The sequence below is a fragment of the Lolium perenne genome, chromosome 5 (assembly GCF_019359855.2).
Source record: "Lolium perenne isolate Kyuss_39 chromosome 5, Kyuss_2.0, whole genome shotgun sequence".
Lineage (NCBI taxonomy): Eukaryota > Viridiplantae > Streptophyta > Magnoliopsida > Poales > Poaceae > Lolium > Lolium perenne.
The window spans coordinates 65,531,293-65,549,962 of record NC_067248.2 but is presented as its reverse complement, the minus strand read 5'-3'; the positions used below and the strand labels follow the sequence as shown (position 1 = coordinate 65,549,962).

The 18,670-nt window shown below is 43.6% G+C and overlaps 3 protein-coding genes across 3 annotated transcripts; 2 read left to right on the top strand and 1 right to left on the bottom strand.

The window, feature by feature from the left end:
• The first annotated feature begins 466 nt into the window (after positions 1-466).
• On the top strand, positions 467-5,925 carry LOC127299379 (uncharacterized). Its single transcript, XM_051329335.2, has 17 exons — positions 467-636; positions 1,143-1,250; positions 1,776-1,845; positions 1,939-2,097; positions 2,179-2,256; positions 2,358-2,462; positions 2,611-2,677; positions 2,771-2,832; positions 2,915-3,054; positions 3,247-3,373; positions 3,467-3,581; positions 3,724-3,812; positions 3,933-4,016; positions 4,324-4,674; positions 4,747-5,193; positions 5,280-5,339; positions 5,537-5,925. Exons 2-17 carry the CDS (start codon positions 1,204-1,206, stop codon positions 5,615-5,617), a joined length of 2,082 nt encoding a protein of 693 aa, XP_051185295.1. The 5' UTR covers positions 467-636; positions 1,143-1,203; the 3' UTR covers positions 5,618-5,925.
• Positions 5,926-8,007: 2,082 nt separating this feature from the next.
• Positions 8,008-11,371, top strand: LOC127299378 (probable NAD(P)H-dependent oxidoreductase 1). The gene is made up of 2 exons (XM_051329333.2): positions 8,008-8,773; positions 10,760-11,371. The coding sequence occupies exons 1-2, from the start codon at positions 8,051-8,053 to the stop codon at positions 10,985-10,987; spliced, it is 951 nt and encodes a 316-aa protein (XP_051185293.1). The 5' UTR covers positions 8,008-8,050; the 3' UTR covers positions 10,988-11,371.
• A 433-nt stretch (positions 11,372-11,804) lies between these two features.
• LOC127299377 (golgin candidate 6) lies at positions 11,805-18,460 on the bottom strand. Its single transcript, XM_051329332.2, has 18 exons — positions 18,299-18,460; positions 17,975-18,027; positions 17,727-17,854; positions 17,425-17,624; positions 17,258-17,331; positions 17,101-17,170; positions 16,934-16,987; positions 16,737-16,832; positions 16,536-16,586; positions 16,368-16,457; positions 16,150-16,263; positions 15,988-16,059; positions 15,685-15,870; positions 15,333-15,433; positions 15,035-15,083; positions 14,534-14,599; positions 13,400-14,158; positions 11,805-12,535 (listed from the first exon to the last, which is right to left on the bottom strand). The coding sequence occupies exons 1-18, from the start codon at positions 18,359-18,361 to the stop codon at positions 11,963-11,965; spliced, it is 2,799 nt and encodes a 932-aa protein (XP_051185292.1). The 5' UTR covers positions 18,362-18,460; the 3' UTR covers positions 11,805-11,962.
• Positions 18,461-18,670: the final 210 nt, after the last annotated feature.

Here is an 18,670-nt window from a genome sequence, read left to right as displayed (position 1 = left end):
ATAATACTTAGCAACTACAATTTCATTTAGATTTCCATAGATAACATTCATTTCAGATACTTAGCAAATACAATTTCATTAGATTTTCATAGATAACATTTCATTTCATGTAGTATGCACTAACTTCTTCTATATTAGTGAATACAATGGTCAAAATTGCACCTGAAGATTGTGTCCATATACGTAGTATATGCGTATATCTGGAGCAGTATAACTGTATAAAGGAGTAGTAATTACAACATTTAGTGCAATTGAAGATAGCATGTACAACTAGTAGTACTACTCCTAGTATTTTGGTACGTTGCAAATCTATAATGGAAAAAATGAGTACATGGGTACAGAAATGTTCTTACAAGAATCTACGGAGATCCCGACTCTGACTCTACTACAGGCGGTCCAAAAGGAAAGGTGAAATCATTGAGCTGAAAAAGTTCACTGTTCTTCGTTACTCCTGCAGAGAGAAAAGGCCTGCCACACCCGGCTACGGATCAACCTTTTCAGTTCTCTGTCACAGTCTTCAGGACCAGCTTCGGCTGCTTCCCCGGAGCCATTTCCCCTCCCGTCCCACTACGCCAGCGGCGGGCGCAGTGGCAGTGGATCCTTCCTGTTCCTCGTGCCTCAGCCCAACCCAAGAAGGTAGCTCCTGCAGCAGTTCATGGCTTCTTCTCCTTGGTGTTTGGTGAAGGTTTCGTGCATTTGGTTGAGCAGATTTGTTCTTCTTCTCTGAATCTCAACGCATTTATGTTAGATGTATGTGCAACAGCAATGCGTTTTCTTCTTCGAAGGTATCTGTTCTTGCCCATTCCCCCAAAAACAAGAGCTGGTGTCCCTTGATTCTTCTTCTCTTCTTGCCCAATTACTGTTTTATTTTCACCATTTCGTGGATTGGTTTTACCCCATCTATGGGGCGAATTATTCTTCTTGCTCCAAATCCTAGAGCGATGCAAATTTTACCCGCAAAGAAAAGAATTGTCTGATTAATCATTTATTTCCCTGCGAGGCAGCTCCTCTTCTTGGTCTTCTCTCGCTCCCCTGATTTCCGCCATGATTTGGTGTGAGCAAGCCCTGCCCACCTACTCCACCAATCCCCCAGTTTACCATAATTTTTTTAACAGATTTTCCCCGCATTGACTTGCTTGCAGGTGACTGACAGGGGGATGATGTGCGGCCCAGCGGTGTGCTAAGGACTGGCAGGAAATAGCAATGCCAAACATGTTTGGTTTCTCGCGCCGCCGAATGAAGATCGGAAGGTACAGCTTTAATTGTGGCAAATAATTTAGACCCTTGGTCTGGTTCCATTGGGTGTACGAATTGCCCGTTTTGGATGATTTGATGGATTTGCACGTCCTGCTGGATTGATGATTCCTCGTGAGAAGTTTCTTCTTTTAATGGGACTGTACTATGTTCAGACAAGTAATCACAGACAAATAATCCTGGTAATTTTTTGTTTAATGTAATTCAGTAGTAAAATTTCGTGAAATGTACTCTTATAATGATAAAATCTGGTGAAATGCAATCCTAATTTGTGGAGCTCTACAGATTTTCAATCTATGCATTGTCTAGTGGTTCCTTTTTTCCGAAAAGGGGGAATACCCTGGCCTCTGTATCTACTTGACTGAAATCAATTTCACATTTGGGTGCTGAATATGCTATTTAGCTTCATTTTTCGCTTGCTCTTTTATCTTTCGTGACTGTACCACCTTCTTCAACAATAAGTAGACATGAATTCTCTCTCGAAAGAGAAGGGGGGAGTGATGAATTCAAGACTTATGCAGGTCGAAGGGCCACAAGAGTGATCCTCTGCACGGCTCTCCGAGCCCTGCGCGGCACCTTGGTCTGGCAAATGTGAGGCTCTTTGTGCCTGAAGTACTTGTATCTATTGTTAGTTCTGTTGTATTCGCGGCGCATTTGGATGCTAAGCACTTTGGTTTGTTTCAGGCAGGTGACCCAATAACAGCATCGGTGAGTGGCCGCGCGGACGACCTTGCTTACCGCTGCTCGTCTGATTCATTTGACCTCGATGCCCGTGCATTGGATGGATCAGAGAATTGGGCGGTGTTGTCCACCGAGGGCGACAAACCTGTTCCTCGCTTCGCTGTAAGCAACCACCTAATTATGAAAGTCTAACTAGGATAAGTTCACAGCCCTCACCAGAATGTCGCAATGTGTGTGTGATAGCATGCAGCAGCCATTGTAGGGAGCAAGATGGTAGTGTTTGGTGGCGATACTGGTCAATGCTTGTTGGATGATACAAAGGTAATTGTAGTATTGGGTGTTGTTACAAACTCCTTCCTAGGAAGTATCAGGTTGCTGAGCAACTAACGTTACCGTTTCCGTTTTATCTCTATATTCATCAGATACTGAATTTAGAGAAGCTTACATGGGATTCTGCTGCTCCAAAAGTTCGTCCATCTCCAAATGGGCGTTCTTTGAAGCTTCCAGCCTGCAGAGGTCATTGTCTGGTATACTTCTTGTAGCTCACTGTTATTTCCAGCATTTCTCACTACTCCAGCTAGTTGTAGTAATGAAACTGGCAATGGAAGAAATATTTACTAATGTGACTTCATAGAGCAAGAGCCTTAGTTTGTTTTTTATTATTATTACTTACAGGTTTCGTGGGGGAACAGTGTTATTCTTGTTGGAGGTAAAAGTGAGCCAGCTTCTGATCATTTATCAGGTTCTCACACTACTTGGTGTTCCAAAGCTCTTGGATTTATATCATGATGACCTCCTCTGCCCAATAACTTAAGACAAACTGTGTTTGCTGCAGTGTGGACTTTCAATACCGAAACGGAGATTTGGTCACTCATGGAAGCTAAGGGTGATATCCCTGTAAGTTATTAAGTACTGAGAGCTATGATACGGTTAAAAACTTGTTTTACCTGACAAAGTTGTCTGGCGCTGCTGATTTTAGGTGGCTCGAAGCGGGCACACTATGATCAGAGCAGGCGCTACATTGATACTTTTTGGTGGTGAGGACACAAAAGGGAAGAAACGACATGATCTTCACATGTTCGATCTGAAGTCAATGACATGGCTTCCTTTGAACTATAAGTTAGTCGTCCTTCCGAATTATAAAGAATAGTATGATTAAGTGTACATGTGGAGCAGCACTTATTCAATTTATTTACTTCATAGTTACACTTTAGGCTTCACTGCCCAATATTCCTCAATTCCTCATCTAGAAGCATTCAAATTTTATAAAGAAAATTAATAAGCATGCATTTTTTATGCTGAATGTTGCAGAGGCTCTGGACCTTCCCCAAGATCCAACCATGTTGCTGCATTGTATGATGATAGGATCCTTTTTGTATTTGGAGGCCACTCAAAATCAAAGACCTTGAATGATCTATTTTCTTTAGATTTTGAGACAGTAAGTTCCATGAGGTTAATTTACTACCTGATTACTTATATCTCTCAGCATTCTGCATGCTAATGGTTCCTTAAGTATCTATCTTCTTGCCAGATGGTATGGTCAAGAGTGAAGACAAATGGTCCTCATCCATCGCCTCGAGCAGGCTGTAGTGGAGCTCTATGTGGAACTAAGTGGTACATTACTGGTGGTGGAAGCAAGAAAAAGCGTAGGTTCTGAGCACTCAATTTATGGCTAGCATTTGGAAGATGAGCTGATCGATTTGATTTATATGCGCGACTTGAATGCTTTTAAGAAGAGTACCTTTTCCTCAGTTGTGTGATAACTTCTAACAAGAAATAAATTCTCAGGACTTGCGGAAACCTGGGTTTTTGATGTTCTAGAATCAAGATGGTCTGTTCGTGCAGTCCCCCCTAGCTCGTCGATTACTTCAAAGAAAGTAAGCCACTTGGTACCTGCCTCTCTTAGGAAATCAGAAATGATATTCATATTCCGCAGTCCGACTAATTATCGTATTATATGATTTTATCTTGTTGAATAAGTAAAACAACTCATGCAGGGTTTCAGCATGGTTCCTTTGTACCATAGGGACAAGATTGTTCTTGTTGCTTTTGGAGGAAACAAAAAAGATCCATCCAACAAGGTGAAACTTCTACTAAAGAACATTTTCGTGTGTCTCTTTAAGGAGCTGCATTCTTATTTTGAACAAATATTAGGGAAGTATGTACTTGTTGTGGTTTAAAGTCGTTCAACAAGAATCATTTGTAGTTCTGATATTTTCTCTCTAGTTCCTTAACTACATTTGTGTTTACTTTCCAAGTCTCTAAATGTGTATAATTACCTCATCAACGTGTCAGTTGCCTGCACCTGAATATTGTGAAACTGTTCAGATGTTAAGTTTTGTGATCTCAACTTGAGATGCATCACTGAACATGTTTGATTATTTGTAGGTTGAAGTATTAGTCGTGCTGCAAAACGAGCATTCTTATAGCTGGCGGTCTGCCCCAGACGTAGACTCATTGCTGTATGAATATTCTCCAAGCAACAAAGAACTTGCCGACCATCTCAACAAATGTGCTCCTTTGTATTCTAATAGTTCTGTTGCAAGGCATAGTCTTGCGTCTACTGTAAAGAACACACCCAGAGGGGAGTCATTGTCACAGCATGGTGCTCTGATCACTTCACTCCACAAGCAGTACGGTCGAGTAGAAGAGTCCAGCTTAGCTCAAAAGCTTCAGAAACCGATCGACGATGACAAGTATGATGATGTTGATGATTGTTCTTCATGTCCAGCGAGCACCGTAAGTAACGCACATTAAATTCAACAAATAAGCATTACTTTGTTGCCACGTATAGCTGATTGTTTCTTGCAGCCGAAAGAGCAACGAGGAAAGAAGACAGGAGCTGATATTCAGGTTGACATGGCCAGAACTGTAGCACTCAAGGCAGAAAATTCGGAGATGGAAGGACTAAATGCAAGAAGGATAGCCAGAAGCTCTTCGGACATCAGCCATCCGTACAACACAAAAATAACAGACTTGATCAGAAGGAACGCCGCGCTGGAAGACCAGCTTGCAGCTGCATTGGCGAGCAAAGACCAGGCGGAGAAGAACTTGTCTTTGGTCATCAGCAGTAGGGAACAGTTGGAGAAGAGGCTTGCCAACAAGGGACAAGAAGCTGAGATGCTAAAGGAGAAGATAGCAGGCTTAGAGTTGGCACAAGAGGAGTCCAACAACCTCTCTAACACTGTGCACGCTGACAATGTCCGCCTCGAGCGGGAAGTAGCATTCCTGAAGGCCATCGCGGATGAGAGCCAAAAGGCAAGAAGAAACTTGATACGATCTCTTGACGCGCGATGATTTTGGTTGGCTTTGCTTCTGTTCTGATTTTGTTTTTGCCTGTATAGGAGATGCATTCCACCCGCAGAGTTTTAGCTGGAGAGCAGTCGCGGGCATTCCAGCTCCAGGTATTTGAGACCTCCTTTGTTCATATATTTGCTATTTTCAGATTCAACACTTTTGCGGTACAGAATACACATTGCCGTCATGCTCAAGGCATGTTCAGAAAGTTCGGACAGCGAGTCATAGTTGTTGCAACTATTGTTGTTATTTTTGGATCTGAATTGTGTAACTTGACATGCTGAGCCTGTTTTTTTTTTGTCAGGTTGAGGTGTTCCATCTGAAGCAACGGCTGCAGATGGTGGAAGGAAGATCAGGGACGCCAAGGAAGCCTCATAATCCTTAGTAGGCAAAAGAAAAAAGTGTGGCTTGTTCATGATCATGTACTTACTACATCTATAGGGTATGGTGGTTGTGGTTTGTAAATTGGCTTGTACATCGATTTATAGCGACTGTGTATATGTAACAATAGGTTTCGTGTGAACCATTTGTGTTGCATGGATTGATATTTGCAGAGATATTATAGATGGTCTGTTGAGAGCAGCTGTTCATGATTTTGTGTATTGGACTAATCTTCAAAATGTATCTTATCGTGTTACATACTGATGTAATACAACTTACTGCCTTAACAGACTGTTAATTCTTTTTAGGTAAGGCTATCATATGACTACCATTATTACTCATCAAACAATACATACATCTTCCAGAAATAACGCAGCATCCCTAAATTCCCTACTATTGAGGAAGACAACTTTTTGATTGCCCTGGCTAGACTTCCATTTATGTCCTAGACGGAACTTTTATCCATCATCTATTGCCTAAGTGAACGTTTCCTAGGCGTCGGCTTGTCTAATAGTGACTTATTCTGCTCGTTGCTTAGCTTGCTTTGTTACTATTGTTGATTCCCCTTTACCCCCTCCCCTAACCCACCGCTGAATGATAGAGGTAATTGACCTCGAGTGTGATCAGTTATCTCAAGAAGCTATCTCATGGACGAACGAGTAACATAGACACCGTGATTCGACCTTTGGCGGCGCCGACCTCGAATCTACCAAGGTGGACCGTACGACTGAGGAGAGAGTACGTCGGAGATAAGAATGGAAATTGAAACACAAGATTAAAAGAGAGAAAATAAGTACAAAGATGTCTGGAAAGATATTGTCGCTGGTCTTGAGTCTTTTCGCTCCATCTCCAAAGTCATAGTCGGGAACGGCTCCTCAACTTCTTTTTGGTTCGATCAATGGCTTGGCAGCACCCCTCTCTTAGAGAGCTTCCCTGCTCTCTTCTCCCACTATGTCAGAACAAATGTATGTGTCTCTTTCGTCCTTAACTCTGGCATTCAGGGTAACTTAGGTCCGCGCTTGTCCAACGCTACCATAGCGGACATCGTTACGCTTTCCCACGATCTTAGCTCCGTGGTTCTGCATTCTGATGAACTGGATCAACGCGTGGGCCACCTCTCTAACTACGCGTTCTCGAACAAATGTTTCTATGCCAATTCTTTCAAGCATATGGAGGTGGACGTCTTGGCGGAAAAGGTCTGGAGAAACGTGGCCCACTTGAAGTGCAAGGTTTTCTGCTGGCTGGCTAAGCGTCGGCACCTCCTCACCAACGAGAGGCGTTTCCGGCACTCGCTTGCAACCTCCGCCACCTACCCCTCCTGCGACCAAGATGAGGATACCAACCATCTTCTCCTCGAATGCTCCAGGGCCCACGAAGTTTGGATGATGTTCTTCCCGCACCTCTGCCCCTTCCCCGCGAGCCTTGAAGAACTTTGGTCTCTTCGCTGCCGCTCCTATGAAGACTTTACCATCATCACCGTTGTTGCTTGGAACGTTTGGAAGCGCGGAAATGCTCTGGTCTTCGACCCCCTTGATGTGGGTACCCTTGTAGTGATTCGTAAATGTATTGGGGATGTTCGTCTTTGGGCGTTTCGCTGCCCTAAGCCCTCCTCCACCTCTCTCCTAAACTCTTGGTGTAATGGTTATGACTCCCCTGATTCCCCCCCCCCCCCCCCCCCCCCCCTCTCTCTTCTACCCTCGACCTTCTAAAAAATTGTAACGGATCATGTTACTCGCGGTGTGCGATGATTTATATAAATGTTCAGGCTGGCGTAAGCCCGCCGTAGTTCCGGTCAAAAAAAGTACAAAGATGTCTCGTACTCCATCCATCCCAAAATATAGGACGACTAAGATTAGTCAAAAGCTAAACCTTACTAACTTAACCAAATATTTAGAAAAAAATCAACATCTATTGATACTGATTTAGTATCATGAATGTTCATATTTACGTGTATAAACTTGGTCAAACTCAGAAAACGTTGATTTTTAACTAATCTTACACGTCTTATATTTTAGGACGGAGGAAATAATAATTTAATACTCTCTCCGTCCATAAATAGATGCCAAAGATTTATTCAAATTTGGATGTATCTATACACTAAATCGTGACTAGATACATTTAAATTTAGACAAATTTTTGGCATTTATGGACAGAGGTAGTACAAGAGTCTAGAAATTCAAGAAAGCGATAGAAGAGGTAAAATTCAAATCTCTCCGAGGACTTTGACCCCGAGGAAAGAAAAATCGACTAGTATTTGCTTCACCACGTCTCAAACACGTTGGCTGCCGCCGTGCGTCGCATCCCTCCCCGGAGCGCCGCCACCGGCGACCGGCCACCAGCTCCACGGGTTCCTCTTCTTGCCCCGTCCAGAACTCCTCGCTCTTCACTTCAACCACCTCTCCAAACCCCCAAACCAAGCCAATCGCCCACCCGATCCATGGCGAGCAGACCCGCCGGCGCCGCCGCCGTCCCTCGCGTGACCCTCAGCACGGGCCACGCGATGCCGGTGCTGGCCTTGGGCACGGGCTCGTCCCGCACGCCGCCGGACCTGGCCGACACCATCCTGCACGCCGTGCGCCTCGGCTACCGCCACATCGACACGGCCTCCTTCTACCGCACGGAGCCGGCCGTGGGCGCCGCCGTGGCCGCCGCCGTGCGCGCGGGCGCCGTCGCCGCCCGCGCCGACCTCTTCGTCACCTCCAAGCTCTGGATCTCCGACGCGCGCCCGGGCCGCGTCGTGCCGGCGCTGCGGGAGTCCCTCGCCCGCCTCGGCCTCGACTACCTCGACCTCTTCCTCGTCCACTGGCCCGTCGCCACCGACGGCGGCACGCAGGTCGGGTTCGACATGGAGGGCGTGTGGCGGGGCATGGAGGAGTGCCACCGCCTCGGCCTCGCGCGCTCCGTCGGCGTCAGCAACTTCTCCGCGGCCAAGATGGACAGACTCATGTCCCTCGCCGCCGTCCCGCCCGCCGTCAACCAGGTGGAGCTCAACGTAGGCTGGAGGCAGGAGAAGGTGCGGGAGGCCTGCGCGCGGCACGGCGTCGTCGTCTCAGCCTACTCGCCGCTCGGCGCGCTCGGCACCGCATGGGGCTCAGACGCAGTCATGGAGAGCGGCGTCCTGCACCAAGTCGCCGCTGCCAAAGGGAAGACCGTCGCGCAGGTAAAACCACACAGATCTTTGTTTTACTCAACTTCATTCACTGGTAGTAGTACTAAATTGCGCCTAAGCTTTCTCTAGAACAGATCGAAATTCTGAACAAAATCCTGCTTTCCTCAAGCTCCTGTAGCTTGCAAGACACTAGGTGCCTGCATTAGTTCTCTTTGCAAAAGTACTTTATTCAAATTTTGAATAACTCTACTGTACTCGTAGAATTAGAGTTGCCAAGTTCCTTCAAGTGCATTCCTGGGTTTCAAGACTCAAGATTACAGTCGATGATCTGCGCACAACTTATAGTTTATAATATGATGTATTACCTCTGTTCCCTAGTAGTGTTAAATTGTAATTTAACTTATATACAGCAGATCAAATTTCTGATCAAAATTCTGTTTTGCTCAAGTTCCTGTACTTCCAAGATACCAGATGATGTGTGCCTGCATTAGAGTTCCTGTAGCTTACTTCTTTTTCCAAATGCACTTTATTCAAATTTTTAATAGCTACTGTAGAATTAGAGTTCCCAAGTGCCTTATAATTAAGTGCATTCCTGAAACTCAAGGATCAAGATTACATTTGGTGAACTGCGCACAACTTATTTTATACTTATTTATTGATGTAGGTATATCTAAATATCTAATTGCTATAGCATGAGGTTGTGTGTAAGCAGAGATAGAATTCTTATGATAGGAACCTAGCCCTCCGAAATTCCAGGTTGAGTCCAACTACTGGCCCCTGCTGCTGGAACATCCAGCATCAGGCCTGTTTGTAAAAGCACTTCTCCAAATTCTGAAAATATCTTCTGTATAATTTGAGTTGTCAAGTTCCTTTAAGTGCATCCGTAAGACTCAAGGCTCATATTACGGTTGATGAACTGTGCAGAACTTATTTATAATATTCTGTAGAAAATAGCCGTGATAGCAGCGATATTATTAAATGGCTTGTGCTTCCATAGACCCCCAAGATTGAAACGTTTTCCTGAGTGGAACACAAGGATGGCTGAGATTAAGCGATACCTGTTCGGGATTAGAGGTATGATGGCTGAGATTAAATGATACATGTTCGGGATTAGAGGTATGATGGCTGAGATTAAACAATACCACGATACCCCTTCGAGGGTTTACACTATTATAAGATTTGGGGGGTCTATAGAAGCACGAGCCTATTAAATTTCTATACTTTGCTCATACTATCAGATTGTTTCTGTTCCTATAACTTGCGATATTATTGGTTTTGTTTGAAATGCACCCTTTTCAAGTTTTCGAAACCTCTAAATTCATATTGTTGCATTAGTAAGACTTAGGTTCAGACTTTGGTTGGTGAACTGTGCACAACTTATCTTACGATATCCTGTGATTTTCATTTGTTTTAAGAAGTAGCCGTGAAAGCAACGGGAAATTGGTAAGTCAAACAATTAAATAGCCAAAAAAATGGCTTGGGAAACAGGGTTTTCACAATCTGTCGCAAACTTCATAAGAGAATCAACATAATATCCATCTAAAGACAACATTTATGAAATTGCTCATTCATGTTATTTCTTTGTCTTTCTATTATTTTGCATCACCATGATGAATCCTACTGTAAATCAATATGAAGAAATCTGCATTGGTTCGTCCAATACAAAAGACAAACAAACTTTTCCATGAGGCTAAGCTCATCTTAGAGTTCTTTTTACCCCTTTTAACGCTTTGTTCTTGTTAAAATTACCTTAATAAGAAGGCGGTGAAAAGTGTAATTTACTCAGATTATTTGTCCTGAGCCGATCCATATTCCGTATGAGTTTCATAGGATTTATACTATCTCAATCGTGTGATCCAGAGAGCCGTGTATGTAAAATGAAATCCTGTGATCCCTATTGGAAATCTATTCTTGCATTGGTTTGTTCAAACAGGTCAAGTGCATGGTCGAGTTCTTGTACTCATGGTAGAGTTCCAAATCTTTCAGTCAACATGAAATTTATATTAATGAAAGAAGTTTTTTTTATCTTGGATGCAGGTGGCTCTGCGGTGGGTGTACGAGCAGGGCGTCTGCTTTGTGGCAAGGAGTTATAACAGGGAGAGGCTGGAGCAGAACATGGCTATCTTCTCCGGCTGGGAGCTGAGCGAGGAGGAGAAGGAGCTGATCGCGACAATACCACAGAAGAGGGCGTCCCAGGGGGAGTATTTCGTGTCACCCGACGGGCCTTACAAGTCGGTCAGCGAACTCTGGGACGACGAGATATGAATCTACATGCCATGTACCCTCCCTGAAGTCGAGAATTTAGGTTATTCGTGGCCTTGTGGTTTGTAAATTGGCTTGTACGTCGATTTGTAGTGAGTGCATATGTAACAATAGGGTCAGCGAACTCTACCATATGTAACAATTGGCTTGTCGGCCTTACAAGTCGGTCGGTGAACACTCTGGGACGACGAGATATGAATCTAGACATGCCATGTACCCTCCCTGAAGTCAAGAATTTAGGTTATTCGTGGCCTTGTGGTTTGTAAATTTGCTTGTACATCGATTTGTAGTGAGTGCGTATGTAACAATAGGGTTTCATGTGAACCATTTGTGTCGCATGATTGATATTTGTGGAGATATTAGAGGAACTGTTCATGATTTTGTGTAGGTCAACTGGACTAATCTACTAGATTTCAAAATGCATCTTAGATCGAGTGTTACATACTGGTGTACTACTCACTATCAAAACAAACTGATACTTCCTCTGTCCTAAATCAAGTGACACGGATTGGTCCCATATTAAGTGACGCAGATTTGGCATGGAGTGAGTACATCATTTCATCATGAGTAGCTTTATTAATTATCAAACAATATTTGCATCGTCCACGATTGTGCAAAAAAAGCTAGGGGGTTTGATTACTGAATTAACTCTTGTTCCTTCATCTCGTTGAGGATTTGTGGTTTAATCCAAATCAAGTTACTCCGTATCATCTGCTCTTCTCTGTCTAGAGTCTAGACCTTGGAAATACAACATTGCCCAAGTTACTCACGACATAATTTATATGAAGTAGCAAGATTAAACTAGAAGGTGGGTCAACAGTTTAGTCATCATCCACAAATAAATTAGAAATGAAATGGCCACCATTGTCTACACATCATCCACATTTCACTGTACAATTGTTATCACTGGTCCACAACATCATGATTGAATAAATGATGCGAGGTTACACCATGAGACGAAGGTGATACAGAAACACATCACTTCTCATCGTCGTCATCTTCCTCCTCATCATCGTCGTCATCATCTGGCAAGGCAGCATCGTCACCAATACCTTGTAGCAGGGTGTCCACGTCTTCGCCGAGCTCTGCAAGCCTTCCACTCAGCTTCTCAACCTTAGTTTGCTCCTGGCCCAGGCAGACGAGCAGATCATTCAGTTCCACCTCACTTTCCTTCTCTGCCTCTTCCTTCGCTTGCGCTTTTATTGCTTCCACGTCTGGATAGGGTGTACTGCCTCCCTGCCTCAAGGTTTTCAACTCAGCATCGAGGCGGTAGTTGGCCTGCTCCAGACTGTTGTAAGCAACTGCCAAGCTCTTGAGATCAGACTCCAGTTTTACTGCAATATTTCGTTGGTTGTTAGCTTCGGCTTCAATCTGGGCCTTTTCAGTTTTGAGCACCTCATTTCGTCGTGCTGCACCCTCCAGTTCTTGTCTCAGGGCTTCAATTTGAACCCTTTCTCGGCCACTGCTTGATCTCTCGGAAGAATCTGAAGTGCTACCACCACCAGTTCTCACTAGATCTTCTGCTAAGATTGCATTTCGTCCTAGCAAGTCCTGGAAAATGGAATCAAATAATATCATCTTAACTATTTCTATACCAGGTAGAGTATAGCGTTCTTGAAAACCAAAAACAACCGCAACCTGCCAGTAACCAATTTCCCCAATACGATTATCACTGGGTGAGCTCTACGTTCTTGAACAAAGCATGTTCCGTGATATATTTTATGCTTGCGAAGAGGGAGAAGCATGCATGCTTCTTAAGTCTACCGGGTTTTGCAAGAAACCAGCTTGTTTGCAGTCAGATCTCATCAGTGCTGAGACAAGCAGCCGATTGATTACCTTAAGAGGCTTAGACTACACTGTTACTAAGAACTGAACAAGCTATTACCAGGGCTAACTGAACATTCGTTAATGCTACACTAGTATTGAAGGCGTAAATACTAAGAAAGAGGATGCCAAAAATTTCCTAAGAAAGCTTGAATAGTGTTCTATTCATCGCCACAAGTATGGCTTGCCATAATTTCTTAGCCTCATGACCCATGTGTGATAGACTCACTTAGTCACAGCTAAGCTTGAGTGTGTGGCTCTATTTTTCTTGCACAAGTTAGCCAAAAAAGTTTGACATGCTTAGTTCTTCTCAGGCTTCAACCAAACAGGCCTCTATTGATTAAAATTCTTTTGATCACATCATGACATATAAACTTAGTACAGGACTAATTCAAGAACAATTGCTGGCTGATAAGTCATGCTAACAGAACATAACAGTTTACAAGTGACATGATATTTCTTTTGTATAAACAACTTTGCTCTCATGAAAAATAATGTCGAGAATTGTGCCAAAAAAACCTGTTAATGGACAGGAGTAGTTGAGCAGGTGACCTCTTAGCTTGGAATTAATGTAGTGAATAGGAAACAAACCTGCATCTCGTTGCACTGTCTCTCTACAAATGACTTCAAGCGCTTGATATACTCTCCATCAACCTCCCCATTCTTCTGCTCCAACTCAGCAGGTAGAACTGCAGTTGCGGTTTTTGTTCGACTGAAGAGATCCATTACGTTCTCTCTAATATCAGTCTCAAGCTTACTGATGAAACTAACGAATTGTGAATCAAAAATTTCTGAGAGGACTGGATGCGGCTCGCCTTTATTTGTTTCCTCCTCTTCAATCTCTTGGAAATCAGACATACTGTTTGCACTTGATCGTGAAAGCTGCTTGTGGTGCTGCTGCCCTGATGGCAGGTGCAGAAAGCTTTTCCTCAACTCATCGAACCTCATAAAGTATGTAGTGAGGCCAATCTTTTGACTTATAGCATCTGCAACAGCAAAGGCATCTCGGCCCTTCTCACGGCTTGCATTGTTAAGGACACAAACACCTAAAACAACAGCAGCTAATCCACGAACGCAACCAGTGTAACGTTTATTTGAAGCAAGCTCGATTATGTAGTTTAGATGTACCGCTGATTCCAAAAGGCAGTCTACAGCATTTGCACAGTCTGCAAGCCATATGATGAGTAGCCGGAGAATAACAGGCTGAATATACGATTCTTCTGATTGACGGCTTTGTTCATTCTCTCCTTCTGTCAAAGCTGCAACGGATAAACATGTAACAATTCGATGCAAGAGAGGCTCAGTGCGGCCCAAGGATGGCGTAGGTGTTTCAAGCTGAATTTGCAATACCTGGAAAAGTAAGTTGTTAGAAAGCCACCTGATAAAACAGCATTAGTTTATGTACATTGTAATTGACAAAAACAGGCAGTTGAGCCTTCTGAATAAACAAATGTGATGCGCGTAAGTACCATGAACGATTAATCAATAACCATATTAATCAGAGGGTCAACCATTTATTAAAAATCTAAACAAAAACAAAAGCAGGAAAGCCAACATGTTCACAATGGTTTTATACATGTGCGCAATGGTCCAAGTACATCAACATGTTCAATTTAGAGAAGTGGAGTTACACAATAATCAATTGTAGGCAATTGGATAGTTGCTTATCCAGCCAACTTTGTATAGGTAAAATTCAGAGAAATGAGAAGATGCAAGGGCACATACACGATCTTTGCATTGCAAGTTGTCCTTGATTACGTGAGTAAGAACACTAGCCGCTCTGCAACATGCCTGCATATTTTAGGATCAATTGTGAGATTTTTACAACAGAAAAGGAAGAAAACTGCAGGTATTGATTGCATGAAAGCTCGAACAATCGAATTCTTGATTCTAAACTAGACAAGAAGACTTGCATAGAACAGTATGAGGACTTCTAATTACATCGTATATAAATATACAGTAGAAAAACAACTCAACAATGACAGGTCACAGCATGCAGGTTCTTGGTAATAAACAGACTATAAGAGGCGTATATCAAATTTGAAGAGTAGAATAGGGACAGAGTGACAGCAAGCTCAAACAGCCAAAAGATAATTATGGCACAGTTTATATTTCCAAAAGAATTAGCATCGGAGGGCATTGGTTCGAGAATCATATGGACCAAATTTAAAGAGATCTATTTCCCCTTGTGTTAAATGGTGCATTAGTATTAAAAGAAGACATTACCTCCATATCCCCATTAACATCACTTGACACCAGAGCTTGCAGAAGTATACTGTCATTGCAATAGCAACATAAGCGAAGGTGTGGTTTTATGAATGATGAAATTCAGAACTATGGAAAGCATCATGAAGTGTGGTAGGAGAAGCAACAGCCAAAGTGGAAATGCTATGGATTGACAGAAATGTCCATCCCTAATATAGTACGTATCGGTGATCTAAGCAGTAAACAATGACATAGTTATACCCAAAAGATAATGCTACATGTGTACTAAATGCAACAGAAGAAAGATCCACTGACTAACCTTCCAAATGGCATGTCACTAGAAGCACCATGAGTAGCAGGACCTTGATTTGGATGAGGAGCGATAGTTGATGCTAGTAATGCCTGCCCATTAGGATTTTTCTGTTCCAAAAATAACAAGCTACTAAATATTATGTGCTTACACATACAGTATGTCCGTACCAAAAGAAGACCAAAAATGTAGCAGAAAAAATAGCCAATAGTTCTGCTTCAGATTTTTAGAATTAAAAAGCTGATCCAAATGATGAAAGTGATTGATACTAAATATGTCATCTTATGTATGCTTCTGCTAATCTCCTTGCTACATGTTCATGATTATTGAAGCCAGCGTTAATATCAAGAAAGAAGATCACCTCACAGAAACACTTGAAGACATAATCAGCAGCCACAAATTCTTGTGCTACAGAGGTTCGCAGGATTATAACTAAGATCGCATTCAGTGCAGGCTGAAGATGAGATTCCTCACCAACTTGCTTGCTTGCAAGAGACTCAAGATTTTGAGGATTTCTTAATACCAAACTGCCAATACACCGCAACGCCTAGAAAAAATAGCCGTCAGTGATGAACACGATACAGACACCCAAACCCAAGAACTTAGTAAAATTATCAATGGTACATATAATTGCATGGTAGCTCAGCTGTTACAAGGGACTCACCGTACAGCGAAGAGCTACGGGGGCCCACTGACTCTCAACGCCCAACAGCAGAAGATAGTCCAGAATATTTTTCTGTCATTTTGGCGAAGTTCATATGATGAAGCGTGCTTCCATGTTATAAGTTAGTCGATTAAGAAAATATATGAAGGGAGAAAAGGATACCTTAGCTAATGCAGTTTGATTGGTGATCTTGCTAGTATCTTTACTTGGTTCACCAGGTGGGGCCCCCATCAAAAGCAGTTCAACAGTATGTAAAGCGCCAAGAAGATTTACTGTCTGAAGAGAGAGAAAATTGACTTCAATAATGTATCGCTACAGACTCTTTGGGTCACACAGAACTAGACATCAATCAGAGCAAGCTATCTGTAAGGCTGGTATACCTTTTGCTGGGTAAAATTGAATGCACTGCCTCTCCTAATCTTTAGTATCGATATTAATGGGTCAAAGCCCATTGTCTCTTTCAAAAGCATCTGATATAAGCACAAAGTAATGTCAATGAATAATATGACAATCTAACACTTCAGAATGATTGTCTGACAGAAACGAACCTGATTGGATGCATTGTTCCGAATTAAATTATTTAGAAGTTCAAGGCAATCCTGCTAGGAGAAGAACAGATTAGCACCTACAAAGTTTTATACATCTTGAAGAACAACTTTCAAATGCAAACTGAACAATCAGAGCTTTTAGATGACCCGCGCATACAACAGACCAGACCAGATCAGATCACATGATTCCTAGATAATCACCTGAACAACAACGCCTCCATCAGAATATCCCTCCTCTGCAATAATGCTAAATATCTTGTCAAATGCACCCTCAAATACAACAATTTTTTGAATTTCCTGAAAGGGCAAATAGACAGGGTCATTTTTTATACAAAGGTAGGTTTGAGTTCTATTTTTGTCAGAAACACAATAATCATCCAAGAATATCCGAGAGTAACCTCTGCATCCCGGGTCAGGTAAGTAAGAAGTAACAGCGCCTCATTCCTTATGACCTTCAACATAAATCAAAGATACCCACATGAGCCATATAACACGAATTAGTTTTAGCACAACAGATATGTCAGCGTTTTGGGGGGAACGGGAGAAACGAGGGTAGTGTTAAAACCTCGCGATCCATAAGCATGTCCATTAAAACTGTTATACCACGAGGAATTAAAAGAATTGCCTCCTGTAATCTGAAACACCGAAAGCAATACAGAAAAGAGTTAAATAAGTTTCAAATGTAGCGGATGCATCTCAACAGAGAAGGACTTACTGGGCACCTTTTCAACGAGTTTGTAAGCAACGCCGTTAAGAGTTGGATTGTATAATATCGCACATAGAAATCCTCCTCTGTCTTCAAACCAAACAGGAGGGGCAAAACAAATCATGACAAACGAAGAAGGTGAAGCAAGTTGCATGCACTAAAAGCAAAGAACGTAAAGCTCACCAGCAGGCTCAGAAGGAGAGAAATATTCTCCGTTTCCCGAGAAAGCAGATCAGAGTTCATCGACGCCGGCTGAACCTCGGTTTTCGGCCCCTGCGACGCCTCAATAGGAGTGAGCGCGCCCACGAGGGTTTCCAGGGCACCTCTCACGAGCTCAACATCCTCGCGGTCTTCTTTTAAGACGTTGAGAAGGACAGGAAAGCCTGTTTCACAAATTAGCAAGAGCATATCGCAGATCAGTCACTCACAGCTAGCAAAACAGTCAGATAAATGAAGATATCAAGGCCCAAAGAGAAATGAGATACCCATAGCCCCGAACGACATCTGCGCCGAACGGCTCTCCCCCACGACCGACAGCAGCTCGGTCATGGCAGACCTCCTGTCGTCGGGTATCGTGCCGTTGCTTATGCGGTCGAGGGATCTCTCGACGTAGCTGTTACAGCATAATGCAGTTAGAAGATCACCCGTTAAAGCAGCATATGTCAACTCAGGTGCTATCCTTTTCAGGCATGATTATAGAAGTGAACTGAAATTTGATGCAGAAACTGCCTACCTGTCTTCCCTGGACTCGGACGTCTCGTTGCCGAAAACGAATCCCCCAATTCCCTGCGAGACAGCGAAAATAAACAGGGAGCAAATAAACATCAAACTGGCTCCACGGACTTCTCACATCACAGCATCACAGTGGCCTAACTGCTACTGGAGTCTAGAGAACGAGCTCTGACGGAATGGAACGTGCTAGAAATCCTAGGAGCCTAGACCTCGTCCACAGAACCGCTGCAGCGCCTCTCGGGGCTCGGACCTAGGGTGGCGTCGGCGGCACGGCGGTTGGGAACGAACGGGTTCGATTCAGGGTTGGGGGGGAGGGGGCGAGCACCTGCATGATGTTTTTCCCTGCGCTTCCGGCGAAGCCCCGCAGGTTGATCGACCGGGAGTCCATGGATCGCGAGCGCCTCCGGGGAGTGGCGACGAACAGTTGGCTGGATCGTGTGCGGCGAAGAAGGCTTCAGCAGCTACCAGGAGGCTCTGACCTGGGAACCGGGGAGGACCGCCGGTGCGGCAACGGCGGCGGCGGTGGCGGCAAGGTGGGGATCGGGGTTGGACGGGGAAGCAAACCGTGGTGGAGGGGGAAGAGGGTGGGGAGGCAGCGAGGCTGGATGGAGTCGGGGTCACGGGTTTCCTTTTTTTTTTTTTGGTTTGAGAGGAAAGTCATGGGGGAATTTTTTTGAAATAACCATATATATTTCAT

Excerpts from the sequence above, each read along its gene's own strand:
- LOC127299379 (XM_051329335.2), top strand. The coding sequence starts at position 1,204 with ATGCCAAACATGTTTGGTTTCTCGCGCCGCCGAATGAAGATCGGAAG. Across the intron at positions 2,098-2,178 it reads AACCTGTTCCTCGCTTCGCT|CATGCAGCAGCCATTGTAGG; the intron begins GTAAGCAACCAC and ends TGTGTGTGATAG. Across the intron at positions 4,675-4,746 it reads CTTCATGTCCAGCGAGCACC|CCGAAAGAGCAACGAGGAAA; the intron begins GTAAGTAACGCA and ends TGTTTCTTGCAG.
- LOC127299378 (XM_051329333.2), top strand. The coding sequence starts at position 8,051 with ATGGCGAGCAGACCCGCCGGCGCCGCCGCCGTCCCTCGCGTGACCCTC. Across the intron at positions 8,774-10,759 it reads AAGGGAAGACCGTCGCGCAG|GTGGCTCTGCGGTGGGTGTA; the intron begins GTAAAACCACAC and ends TCTTGGATGCAG.
- LOC127299377 (XM_051329332.2), bottom strand. The coding sequence starts at position 18,361 with ATGGACTCCCGGTCGATCAACCTGCGGGGCTTCGCCGGAAGCGCAGGG. Across the intron at positions 17,625-17,726 it reads GATGTCGTTCGGGGCTATGG|GCTTTCCTGTCCTTCTCAAC; the intron begins GTATCTCATTTC and ends TTTGTGAAACAG. Across the intron at positions 14,159-14,533 it reads ACTTGCAATGCAAAGATCGT|GTATTGCAAATTCAGCTTGA; the intron begins GTATGTGCCCTT and ends TTACTTTTCCAG.